Source organism: Pelodiscus sinensis, chromosome 6, assembly GCF_049634645.1.
Source record: "Pelodiscus sinensis isolate JC-2024 chromosome 6, ASM4963464v1, whole genome shotgun sequence".
NCBI classification, from domain to species: Eukaryota; Metazoa; Chordata; order Testudines; family Trionychidae; genus Pelodiscus; species Pelodiscus sinensis.
This window is the reverse complement of record NC_134716.1, coordinates 28,696,410-28,710,389: the sequence shown is the minus strand read 5'-3', so window position 1 is coordinate 28,710,389 and position 13,980 is coordinate 28,696,410. Positions and strand designations below refer to the sequence as shown.

The window sequence follows — 13,980 nt, the reverse complement described above, 5'->3', positions numbered from 1 at the left end:
TCTGCCCCCAGCTTTCCCTTTTCAGCAGCTGCTAAAACTGACCAGCGGCTGAATCCGGGAAGCCGGAGGCAGAGCAGCTGGGGTGCTGCCGGGTAGGTCCCCTAGCGCTGCCCCTCGGGGCTGCAGGACCAACCGGGTAGCACCCCAGGTGTCCCCGATTCAGCCGCTGCTCTGCCCTGGGCTTCCTGGAATCAACTGCTGATCAGTTTCAGCAGCAGCTGACTTGGGGACACCTGGGGTAGAGCAGCTGGGGTGCTGCCAGGTTGGTCCCCGCAGCGCCGAGGTGCGGTGCTACTGGACCAACCCGGCAGCGCCCCAGCTGTTCTGTCCCAGGCGTCCAGATTCAGCCGCTGTTGAAACTGACCAGCGGCTGACTCCAGGAAGCCCGGGGCAGAGCTGCTCTGCCCCGGGCTTCCGGGAGTCAGCCGCTGGTCAGTTTCAGCAGCGGCTGACTTGGGGATGCCTGGGGTGCTGCTGGGGTGCTGCTGGGTTGGTCCAGTAGCGCCGCACCTCGGTGCTGTGGGAACAACCTGGCAGCACCCCAGCTGCTCTGCCCCAGACGTCCCCAAGAGCAGCTGGGGGGCTGCCAGTTGGTCTCGCAGCGCCAAGGGTCGGCGCTACCGGACCAACCCGGCAGCACTCCAGCTGCTCTGCCCCAGGCGTCTCAGATTCAGCCGCTGCTGGTCAGTTTCAGCAGCGGATGAATCAGGGACGCCTGTGGCAGAGCCGGACTATCAGAAAGGGGGGCTATGAGGAGTCTGGGGTGGCATCCCCCCCCCCATCCTAGACCCCTCATAGCCCCCCTTCTGATAGTCCGGCATATCTGATAATCCGGCATCCCCTGGGTCCCAAAGGTGCCGGATTATCGGAAGTTTACTGTAGATCAATCTGGGTACAAAACCTACCTTTCCACTTTTACCATAACCATGAAGCAAACAATAATGATGTTTAACTTGATCATCGAAAAATATTACTTTCTCAAGACAAGTTGACGTGCAGAATTTTGGCCAGAAGAGAATGTGCCCTCCTGAAATAACACACAGTGTTCTGTCAGCACCAATGCTCTAATAATTTTGTGTCATTGTTGCTTGTGTTTAGCTCCTTATAGAAACATAACCAAAAGAACTGTGACTGCCCAGACGACTGCAGGACACAACAAATGGGAGTTAACGTGCCAATCTAAAGGTTATCCTAAGGCAGAGGTTATTTGGAAGAATGGGGAACATCAAGACTTAAGTGACAAAGCAAACACAATTTATGAAACAGGAACTGACCAACTGTACAGCGTGACCAGCACACTTAAAACCAACACAAGTATTAATGAGACTTTTCACTGTATATTTTGGAACAAGGAACTTAAAGAAAATACATCCGCTATTTTAATCATACCAGGTAATGTTTCTCAAGTTAAGTATATTAACTAAGTTTGTCTAGGTTGGATCAACCACAACCTGCATTTTCTATTTGGGACAGGGTGAAGAAATATTTTGTAACAACGGGTGTAGTCTGATGTCTGGTATTTTAGGTCTAATAACTGGAAACTCTTGTGTGCAGGGGTGTATGGTAGGGCATTAATCCAAGCTCTTACACTAACTTCCTATGTGGCATTGGGCAAGTCACAGAACTCCTCTACCTCAATTTCAACATGCTGATAATATCTTGCAGGAGTTGTGCAGGCGTAAAGATAATGATTGCAATGCATTTTGAACACTGAAAATACTAAGAGTTGATATTATTTCCATTATACATGGAGTGGGTGGGTGGTGATTCAAGGTGGGGAGTTCCACAGCCTTAACAGTTATGTGAAAGTTGTATATGAACTTGCGGGTAGAAAATGTCCCAGTCTAGTTGGAGCTGAGAAATGAAACCCTCTTCTCTAACTTAATTATAAACATATTACCCAGAATATACAATTAGGAGATCATAGTAATCAATTCCTTGTTCCTACATTAAATTTACATAAATTAGTACCGGAATCAAAATCTGCATATAGAACAGAGTCAGAGGAAGAGGTTGTATAAATCCCGAAGTTGAGATGAGGGCCCTGGAAACTGTTGGAATAAATCATCAGAGGAAAAAAAATGTTATAGTAAGGGAAGTCTCAATGGGTGATGCTATTTAACAAGGGAGTGAAATGATTTAAACAGAAAATTCCCCAGATGAGATACAGTCCCACCCTGTAAACCTGGGTGTGGAACTCTGCTTTGACTAGTTTTTCCCCTGAGCAACTATTGTGGTAGCCATTTCCTTGAACATCTACGGAAGAAGAGGGAAAAGCTGAACCGGAGTTTACTCTGTTCACTGGTGATCAAATGATCCCTGACCCCACCACCTTGTCACAGACCCGGGTGCGTTATCCAGTGCATCTCTTTCGATACTACTTACTCCTGAAGCAAATACACTTATTAAATTGTCATCTACCTTGTTTAAAAGGGTTTCTCTTTATTAACTTATCTCACATAGTTTGAAGTGCAGCATCAGGGTGTGTTCCTGAACTCAGATTAAAATGTATGACACCTCTATATTGGTGCATAATCTGTCCTAATGTACACGTAACAGCAGAAAGAGAAAGCAAAAAGCAGGCCGCTTGAATATCATTCCTAAATGCCTAGAACCAAGGCATAATGTGCAGAGTGTATAAATGCGGCATGAACAGGAAGGTTCTGCAGTTCCCTTGGGAACATAGTCACGAGCCATGGGCATATCTTTGTGGCAGTCACAGTTGCTTGAACATCTCAAACTAATTTTTAGCTTTAAAAATATTGTAATTCAATATTAACAATAGTCACATAGTATTGGGTTTTGAAATAATCTGATATAAATAAAATCTATATATTATGTATTTTAAATGGTGACAATTTTTTGTGAAATGTATCCATTTTGTCTAGTTCCATGAACTCATTGATAATCAAGAGGGGGCAAAAGACACTTTAAAAAAATTGTGTTGAAATTTCTAAGATATAATAAAGTTTAAACTGCCCCAATAATTTAAATGATTACTGTAACTTGATTCCTTCCCTAATAATTTTCTTTTAATCCTCTCTCTCTAGGTTATACAGTGGCTAGTCAAAGGATTAATAGTAGACGCTATATTGGAACAACTGTGGCTGTATTTGCTGTCTTTGGATCATTGCTTCTATTTATGCTCTGGGTAAAAAAGGGTATACATTTTTTTACTATATTTTCTTTTGTTTTGTCTGTGGATACTAGTAGGATTGGAATCAGATGGTGATGATCTGTTTAAATTTCTTGCCCCTGACATTCATGATTCTCTTGCTTTTTTAAACTCACAATGCTTCCTTTGTTTTTTCTTAATCTGCCCTCACCATGTATTAACCATTACGGTAGTATTTATCATCTCCCTGATACAATGAATTGTGTGGTTATATGCCTAGAGACAGGTGCTAATGCATCTCTATTGATCAGTCTGGAGGTGATGCTGCAGAGCATTATGACTGCTGCAGAGCATTATGGTGCTTTCCCCATTTGGAAGTGAAAGCATTTTCTACCTTACTGGAGTTCCTAAAGCTGCTTCCAGTTCCTTGGTTTCTCTCATGATATGGAACCTACATGTCATTAGGATGGCATGATATTTGTCTTTTTTGTTATAGCTTCTAACAAAACTATCTGTCTGAACTTTGACTCAATCACTTTATGAGAGATATACATAAGAGAATTCTAGTTATATTTTTATCATGGCTAAAATGTAGTAAAAATGACCATGAACAGGTATCTGCAAGATTTTTTAAGATTTATATCTGGAAGATATAACGCAACAAGTACTCCCCACCCCTTATAGTGGTTTATCACCAATTTGTTCCATTTTATTTTTTTAATTTATTTTATTTTTATTTGGGTTTTGTTCTGTCAGTTAATTTGAGTGACATAAAAAAACTGGCAGCTTCAGTTTCAGACTGGGTTGCAGAGGGATTACCTGAAAAGTACTGCGAGGCTCAGGGATGACACATACCTCTTATGCTGACAGAGCCACACCAATCTTTCAACTAGAAATAATACAAATCTGTGTGGTATCTTTTTCCATAATGCTGTTCAGTGGAGATATTAAGGTTATGAGCTGTTTTACTATTTCAGGCTATGTAAAACATTCCCCCATTACCACCCCAGCACTGGAAATAACAATACTTTAGTTTCTGGCTAGAAATCACAGTGAACAGGTCTTCCATCATCAAAGTTTATGATAAAGTCTCCATCGGGATTGCATATTCCTAGTCCATCAGGTTAATGATAGCATAACATTGCTGTGAGACTCAGTCCGTCTCCTCACACAAACTTCCCCCACCCCACATAACATGGTGCTATGGAGGTGTCTGTCTCAGGCCCTGTATAAGTGGTTTTACAATCTTCTATAACAGCCCTACAAGTGATGTCAGTTGTTGTGTTAGCAGGCTCCAGGGGGCACTGCAGCTAGCCCTGTTCAATCACTGCCAGTACCTTCGCTGTAAGAGTGTGGTGGGAACTAGAGTACACTGTGAAAGTGGAGTAGGGGATTAGGGGAATCCTTGGTGTCTTAGAAGTTCACCTCCTGCGACTGTGATATTAAGGTCGTGCATTTCCTTTGTTACAAGAGTAATATTTTAGCTGTGCAAATTCCTTGTTGAAGCCCTAAATGCTTTTACTAACAGCAGAGAGATAAGATGGTGATCTAGGTGTGGATTAGCTTCTGTTGTTGAGAGAGACAAGCTTTCAAACATACACAGAGATCTTCTCCAGGTCTGGGAAATGTGCTTAGAGTATTGCAGCTACATACAAGTTGGAATAGACTGTTTAGTCTAAGTTAAGACCTATATCAAAGGGACCATTCAAGATGCAGTGTTTTAGTATTTATTAAAAGCAGTAATTTATATGGGACACTGATGTCTCACGGTACCGTGAAGTTGATCCAGACAAGGATAAAACAATACAGCAATTAAACAATCGCGATAATTGTGATAATCGGTAGTGATGTTGGTCGCTAGCAAACCCAACAAAGGACCCTAGCTAACAACAGGTCATCTGGGTCAGGAAAGTTTTTTCCTGAGTTTGCATCAGAACAATGACAGTAGATACTATACTTAATTTGTAGTCTTTTGAGATAAAAATATACAACAGCAAATAAGTCAGATAAATATTTGAGGAGTTTTGTAGTGACACTAAATCTAAAATGAGCATTTTCCTTCATATATTTCCTTTTTCTGTTACAGTTGGAAAAGATCATGGCAATGAGACATGTACAAATAATGTAGCAGTGACAGTGACAAGTAAGTATTGCATACATTTGACTGGGTGTGCTGTAAGTGAAACTGGCTTAAATGAGTGCTCACTATTTAATAAGGGCAGACCTAAGCACAATTGTATTCCATTCCATTTTGCATTGTTCTTTTAAGTTGTCTGATAACTAGGCAGTAATAATTAAAGAGTTAATTTGGTGTCTTTTATTTTTCTGAAATAATAAAAACACATATTCTGTGTTATGAATTAAGTAAAATACCAGACTGGAACAATATCACATATCACAACACAAAGGGTGCAACATAATTTCGGGATACTGGAGTATCCTGAAATAGTTATCCTGCATCTTCACAGCAAGCCCGTTATTTCGGACTCACTATTCCGATGTCCCTGTATACCTAATTCTGTGAGAAGTAAGGGACATTTCAGAATAGTGCTTTATTTTGAAATTTGTCTCTGTGTAGACAGCACCAAATGACAAAATAAGGTTTTTCAATATAGTATTGAAATAAGATACGCAATTTGCATAGCTCAAATTGCATATCTTATTTCAGATTATGGTACAGCGTAGACATGCCCAAACAGTCCTACCAAAGAGAAATTAGAGTTATGGCTAAAAATGTCAGCAAACACAAAGCTCAAGATTTTAAAAAGTGACCAGTTATTTTGAATGGGTCACTTTTTGATTGTCCAATTTAAGATTCCTTAAAAAGGCCCAATTTCCTGCCTCTTCCAGAGGCTACTTCAGAAGAATAATGTTTTAGATAGAAAAACAATTTTTAGTTTTAGTTCTCTAAGACAAACTGTTTTATGCATTAATATTTTCTGTAAGCTTGAAGTTCAGCTAGGCCCTCAGATTACCTGGAATGCCATGGCCAGAATTCTTTAATAGCTTATGATTATGACGATACATGAGGAAAAAACTGTTCTCAGGTATGTGTGTGTGTTGATCTTTTATTTTATTTTAATTTTTTTAAAAGAATTATTGACAGTTGAGGAAGAGGTCGATATCAGGGAGCTTTCTCTTGAGGATGGAAAACTAAAATGTAAGTACAGCTGAAAAAATGGAAAAACAGTAACAAACTTCACACAGCACAACTCATCTGCCAGCTTTCAGGTCCAGGAAGGGGGCATAGCCCAGTGAGAGTTGGAGCTTAACAGTAGCTGTTCCTAGGAAACTAAAGGGTACATCTATACAGCAGGGCTAAAGTCAAATTAAACAATGCAACTACGTCAATTGCATAGCTTAAGTCGAAATAGCTTAATTCAGCTTTTGGCGCTGTCTACACAGCAGGAAGTCGAAGGAAGAACACTCTTCCTTCGACTTCCCTTACGCCTCATAAAATGATGGTTAACATGGGTCGGAGTAAGAATATTGACGTTATTTCAGAATAAAGGCTTATAGTGTAGACGCGCACTGTGTTATTTTGGAATGTTGTCGGTTATTCCAAAATAACACTGCTGCATAGATGTACCCTGACAGACTAAAAACTGGCCTATAGACAAGTTTAAAAATTTAAATGCGAGTTCTGAGCACTTCCCAGGCTACCTCCTAGTGATTTTAGGGATCCTTCCCAATTATTGGCTGACTGATATGGGGCCTCCCATTTTCCTTTCTCCAACCTGCTGGATACATTTTTTGTTTTTTGTTTTAAATCTTCGCACTCCAGGGAATCTTTCAAGGTCTCTGTGGCTGATCTCCAAAAAAGGAACTTCCAAGTAGGGAAGAACCAGTAACTTCAGAATCAGACTCCTTTACAATTCTTCTATTGCTGGTTGACATTCAGTCAGGAGAAACTGTCACCCTTGCTAGGATGTTGGAGCACGGAATAAATATTAAACTACTCAGTAAAGCCCATGGACTACACTTTAATGTATTTGTCACATGACTCTGTCCTTGGGAATGTGGCAGCACAACCATCTAAGATAGAATTGGGTAGCAGCTAGTAAAAGGTTAGTTCCCTCTTCTCTGTTAGCACTTGGAGCTTCCTCTGAGCCTCAGCCGCTGACAGGGATTGGAGAGAGTGGAAGGGGGCAGCTTTCCTGGGGCTGGGAGATTCTAAAGGGCTCAGGGCTCTCAACCGCCACTGTTGGCACTGGGGCTGTGGTTGAAGGCCCAATCCCTTTAAATCTCTGCCAGAGCCCTGCACAATATGCCCTGGGCAGCTCTGATTAGTAGCCGGTTAGTCCCAAACCCTCCCCTTCTGCCCAAAGACCTACCTCTTCCAAAGGCACAGCGCTAACCCCTCCAATGCCTTACCCAGAGTCCTAGTGAGTCTGTCAGCCCCACCGTGAGAGTCAATGGTTACAGATGCTACTTTTGGCTAAATCAGGCCCAAGAGTAATCAAGAATATAATTACAAAATATGAACATCGTGTAGTTTGGCCCTTGTTTGTGCTAGAAGAGTACAGCTGAATTAAAAATTGATCTAGTCAAAAGATACAAACCCTTAATGTGACCAAATTTTGCCTGCACTGGACCCATGATGTTGTATTTGGACAATTACAAGTGAGAATAGAGATTATTTTCTTCTGGGTGAACCTTTTACTAAAAAGTTTGGGTCAAATTCTGCTTTGATTTATATCCACTCAATCATATTGGCTAAATGGGTACAACTGGATGTAGAATTTGTGTAGTAGTGTAGGTTATATTTTGTTATTTATTTTACTTTTGGCTTTAGTAAATCTAAAGATAGGAAAGGTGGTTGTGGTGATGTCTTTTAGAGTAATGCTTGTTTAATTTTTTTTCCCTTTCACAGATATACGAATTGAAGTGACTTAGGTAACATCAGCAGCAGAATGTGCCCTTCATTGAATATGTTCTAAAGCTCTGAGGGAAGGCAGTATTTTAAATATTATTTTAAATTTCCTGGCCTGATTTGCCTTTCATTTATACTCATGTAAATTAGGAGCAACTTTACAGAAGCTTAAGCGTCTAATTCTGATGTAAAACTGATCAGAATTAGACTCTCTGTGTACGTATGTGTATTTATTTAAGTTCCTCCATGTCTGATTTGTTAATTACGCATTTTTGTGAATGTTGTTCAGGATTATTTTTAATACTTTCATCAAAAAAGAAAGCACTTTAAGTCCCTGACAAATGTATTTCATCTTGGTTTTAAAATATTCCAAATTTCTCTGAGATCTAAATTCCTTGCTGAGATTCTATCACTTCCAGCCTCTATGGATGAAGCTGTCAACACTTTGACCCACACAAGAATATGGAGGAGGCTGAATATAAGTCATGTGGGTCACCATCACTTCTTATTGCACATTTTAAAATATTGGATCCCATTCAGCATTTGAAGTTGAGAAAAAGCTATTTAATCTGTTTGGCAACATCACTTCCTCTTGGGTTGGAAGTCAGCTGAGTATCTTTTGCACTTTGAAGACATTTGAAGAGAGTTAGAAGTTCTACTGTTTATCGTTACTAAAGATATAGTTAGCACTACCAGTTTGCAACTGGTCACTATTTTGGTCAACTGTCTGAAAGGCAAGACTTTTGACATTCTAGAAGAATAGCCTATGGAGTGGAGTATTTTGGAGATTTCCATCTTTTGAAACAGTTCGGCTGGAACATCTGCTCTTCTACGATACAAAAAAGACTCTAATGAAAACATTTATCATGCATTTTTGGAGCACTTTTGGATTCTAAGTATCATGAAGCCGTGTTTGGTTTTGCAAAGTACCTTCTTTTTTTTGACTACCAATGTGTCATAAATTATTAGTATTATTTATTACAATAAAATTCACAACTATATTTTTAAATAAAGAGGAGTGTTTTGTTTTCTTTGTGTCCTATTTCCTGAGCACTTCCAACTTGTATAACATTTTTTCCTTACATTGGCATGTCAAGAGCCTGCTACGAGGACAAATACTTACTAGAGTATGTGTGTTATTACAATACCTTAAATATCATTCATTGGCACTCAAAGCAACCATTTTCAACCTCTCGTGAAAACCGTCATTTGAGATCTGGAAGCTCACAGTACTCAAGTCTTATTTTCAGACTTAAAGTAGAGAAAGTAAAGGGGATATTAACACCTATAGATAAAGTGTATAAATTCTCCTGCAACTCCAAAATAAACAGAAATCCACAGAGTGAAATTTAGTCCTGGAGATAGGACTACCACTTAAGCCTTCAAAATAGAGCTTAAGTGAAGCTTAAGTGCATAGGTTCTGCTGAAGTGAATTGTTCCTAAAATGAATTCAGTATAGGTTCAGCTTAAGTGCATAGGTTCTTCTGAAGAGAATTACTACTCTCTCAGCCCTATTCATTCAAGTCCTCCTGCATAGGATCTGAGTGAGACTTTCTGAAGAAAACAAATACTGACGATAGCATTTGTGAGACTTGACTTTATGAAAAAGTTAGAAAACTTTAAAACAAAGTGGAGCTAGTGTAATCCACACATGCCTAGTGTGGTTCACTGTCCCATGTAGTGGCACTTAGACCACTTACGGCGGGGGATAAGAACAAGGGCGATTTATAGCCTACACTGAGAGCCAGCTGTCTTTATAGCTCAAGCTGTAGAAATTCCTTCACTGAGCTCCCAGGTTCAAATCTACTTGGTGGTGGTTACACTAATACTTAAAACAGGCTGTGTGATTCACTTCAAATATTGCAAAAAGAAGGCAAAAGCCACCAACTCCTCTAGCTACACACCAAACTGCTAGCAAATTGTTGTGTGTTAGGATGAAGCTACAGTACAAAATTTACTGCTGTGTTTTTGAAGTGATTCTGTAATCTTAATGTAAGTGATCAAGTTGCAGTGACCTGAAGATCAAAATGTCTGACAATCCTGGCAATGTTCCCTCTAAACTTTTCCATCCGTGTGTGGAATAATGTTATGTGCACTAAGTCATGTAAGAATGTGCACCACCAATAAGAAACAAAAAGCTACCTGTTGATGTCTGCTAGACAGCTGGGCGGTACTTGAATCTCTCCTGAGTGGTCACACGAGCTCATATTTTACAGGGAACACTGAATCCTGGCCTCCTGCTTTTAAAGGAAGTCTAGATTCCTTTGTTGGAATCTAGTGATGTGCTGGGCCTGGTCTGTTAAATTGTAGGTGTGGTAGCATCTTCCACATCCTCCGCTGCTCGAGTCCAGGGCAATATCAGGAAAGTGCTTTTGTCATACTGATCACAGAAGTCATGGAAGTCACAAGTGTGGCATGGCTATTTTATGATGCGCTATGTGTGCAGCATGGCGGTAAACCTGGCTTAACTACCCCAAGGAGCAGCTTCCTGTGTCACAGGGAACCTCCATTGGCATAGTGCTGATGTAGGAGGTCACATTCTACTTAGCATATTCCTCCTGCTGGTGTAGGATGGGAAATGGACATGCTGATTAGTTATGAGCACTGTGTCAATGTACCAATGCCCACAACTGCTCTTTTAATGCCCTGATCCATCAGTGGCCAAATTTCCATTTGCTCCAAGGATACAAGATTAGGCTCTACATTCCGAGTCCTACTGCCTGGGAAAAGACCCTAATCTTCTTTTACATGCAAACTTTTTCAGGTCAGTGTTGTGCTGCTCATTTAATACGGACTCTTCATTTTTTAATTTCTCTTTCAGTGTAGCTACTGCTATTTGCATGTTAAAGGTATAACCCTCACACCTTCTAGGTAGAGTTAATTATTTTCCCTTCACTGGCCATGTTTCCCTAAACTGTACAATAAGCATAATATAATATTATGCAACTGATGCATAGTTCCTCATTGTCATACTAGGAGATTTTGTAGAATGTGTTCTCATGGCACCAGCATTTTTACACTTCTTGACATTGTTTATATTTGCAACTTTAATTTTGCAATAACAAACTCTTTTATTTTAATTTCTACAGCTTTTACATGTCCCATAGCAACTCAGTATTAGATGTCTTCTATCCTATATTTCAACACCAGGAGGCTTATACTCATGGGTACGTCTTTCCACTCCCTTCCTGACCCTGGCCTTTCAGTGCAGGGAAAACAGATCAAGCTGCGGTCAAAGGCCAGGGTCCAGACTGGAATGGAAAGATGCACCTGACAGGACACCCTTCTGAGTCCAGCCCTTGAGTACAGCCCCCCTCTACTTTCCCAGCACAGGTTCTCTCTGCCCTTGTTCTGTGCTGAAGGGCCAGGCTCAGGAAGGGTCTCTGGCAGGACGGTCAGTGTTCCCAGGGCGTAGCCTCCCTCCCTTTCAGAGTCTCTGTCAGTGTGCCCAGCAGAAGAGCATAGCTACTGGTTGAGGTGGCTGCTGCAGCCATGGGAGAGCAAGGCTCTGCAGGGAGCCTGGTCCTGGTAGGGAATATCACCTATGCAGAGCTCTGCCTGCTTCTCCTGCCAGACAGAGCCCCCTCCAAACTCTAGCCTTTCAGCATGGCTCCATCAGGTCTCTGTGACCCCCCCCAATAACTTTATTGTATCCCCTGGGGAGGCACATCCCATAGTTTGGGTACCTCTGGCTATAGTGGAGCCAATATTTGGAAATCATACTATGAGCATCATATAACATTAGCTGCAGCATACTTTTACACGCAGTGAGGAAAATGTTCCATACAATTCTGGGCAAAGCATTGGGAACACTAGACGTTCTTCCTGGCCCTAAATGGAAACTAAAAATGAAGCACCTGTATAGATATAAAAGTCAAGGGTAAGGAAAATACACGGGGTAAAATCTCATTTGTGATCCTGATAAAGCCTTTTGTATTTTGTGTTGGTGTAAATCAGGGGTGTCCAAACTTTTTTCAAAGAGGGCCAGATTTGAAGAAGTGAACATGCGTGAGGGCCGTCCCCGCACTCTCAGCCCCAAGGCGGAGGGCCCGCAGGGTCAGAGGCGGGCGGAGAGTGCAGGGCACGCCGGCCTCACGGCAGCCCGGGGGCAGGGCGAACCCGCAGCCGAGCGGGGGAGCGGGGCTGCGGACGTGCCCTACAGGGCAGGCTCTAGGACCGCGGAGGCCATGGGCGGCGGCAGCGCGGCCGGAAGCGGCGCGCTGGGCGCGCCAGTTCAAAAGAGCGCCGGGGAGCCAGGAGAGGGGGAGGAAGCGGGGGCCGTATTAAATCGGAACACGGGCCGCAATTGGCCCGCGGGCCGGACTTTGGACATGCCTGGTGTAAATTCACCAAGAAACATAGAGGTGAGCGTGACCTGCAGCAGCTCACAGCAACCAATGGACATAAGCAAAACGCACAGGCCAAAGGCACATTCTTTGTCTCTTCAAACACTAAAAATGGCAGAATGGCAGGATGTGTAATTGCGACTGTTTACCATGTAGGAAAACACAGCCTAAATTATAACAGCATGGACTATGGCAATAAGCTTGCTAGTGAAACATATAATGATTCAAATATTGAGAACAAACTGTGTTGAGGAAGAACCCAAACAGAACTATTTGTGATCCATGTTTTGGCCCCAATGTCTGTGAGGGAGTTGTTTACGGGATTTATTAGCAGAGTTCCCAGAAGAGCACACGTATTTCTCTGTAGGGACGGATGCCTCAAACAAAGGGAACAGGAAGAAGTTTCCAGTGTACATACACTATTTCATCATAACAAACCGCGTTCAGTGCAAGCAGCTTGATGTTAATGAAGATGACGGTGAATCTGCAAAAGGCATTCATCCTGATAGTATAAACTGCCTAGAGTAACACCAGCTTAATGTTAATTGCATTACCCTGCTGATAATACAAATGTGAATTATGGCAAACTCAGTTGGGTATATGAGTTGTAATGTACGGACAATAACTACATTTTGAAGCAAAGCTGCCCTTTACACGTACCCCACAATATCTGAAAGTGCTCATGTTGACTTAGAAACAATTGTGTGGAAAATTTATAGCAATTTTTCTGTATGCACAATATGCAGAGTTTTGAGTTAGTTGACATTGAATAGAAAGAAGTATTGCAATCTGCCAATACAAGGTGGCTATCCCTTAACCCAGCAGTTAATCAACTTTACTGCAAGTCACTACCAAAGGCTTGTCTTGTAGCATTAAAGAACAAGTTGCCATAAGATGGCGAGAATGCGTGAATATGTATTTTTCCACAACCCGGCTTGTGTCTTTGTTGTACTTGTGAGAAGGTTGGAGGAATCAAAGCTATGCATTGCTGACATGTAAACAGAAATATGCCATTTTAAGTTGAAGATGCTGAATGAGAAGGAGGATTTGGTTTTTTGGATTCTAAGCAAACAACTGATGGAAAAGCTACTACTACAACAAAAAGTGAAGGCAAAATAATCCTTCATTATGTTTTAAGACACTGTTTTGTACATCAAACAATGGTTTGATTGATTTCCTGATAATGCAATGACGAAGCTGAAACACATGGATCTCTATGAGAAGCTTAGTTTCTCAGATCATGAGGACATAGCAGATGCACTCAAAATGAGGCAAATCATAAGCATGGACCAGCTGAGGCTCAGTGAGGAATTCTGTATCAGCTGAGATGCAATGAAAACATCAAGAAAAGACATTTTCAAATCTATCAATGAAAAATAGATGCCTGTCTTTTTGAAGTGTGGAAAGAAACTTGAAAAACTTGTTCTAAATGGGGTAGTTTGTACTTAGTGAATCAAGATCAAATGCTTTGGAGAGAGGATATTTTCATTAAGATATATATATATATATATATATATATATATATATATATATATATATATATATTAGAGAGTTTCTGCATCTGTCCATGAGTCTGTCCATCCATCCATCTGTGAGGTCGCTTGTTCAAGAGCTCCTCCAAAACGGTATTAGCTAGGATCACCGAA

At 41.3% G+C, this 13,980-nt stretch overlaps 1 protein-coding gene across 3 annotated transcripts in view; it reads left to right on the top strand.

Moving 5' to 3' along the window:
• The window catches only part of LOC102456103 (programmed cell death 1 ligand 1), a 31,953-nt gene extending 18,945 nt beyond the window's left edge, over positions 1–13,008 (top strand). For 2 of the 3 annotated variants that reach the window (XM_006115142.4, XM_075931626.1), the window contains 5 exons: positions 1,099–1,392; positions 3,051–3,161; positions 5,202–5,258; positions 6,210–6,275; positions 7,989–13,007. In XM_006115142.4, coding sequence (XP_006115204.1) covers positions 1,099–1,392; positions 3,051–3,161; positions 5,202–5,258; positions 6,210–6,275; positions 7,989–8,011 — 551 coding nt within the window. In that variant the 3' untranslated portion in view covers positions 8,012–13,007. Of the gene's footprint in view, positions 1–1,098; positions 1,393–3,050; positions 3,162–5,201; positions 5,259–6,209; positions 6,276–7,988 lie in introns of all 3 variants that reach the window. The other variant, XR_003087842.2, reaches the window with a different exon arrangement.
• Positions 13,009–13,980: the final 972 nt, after the last annotated feature.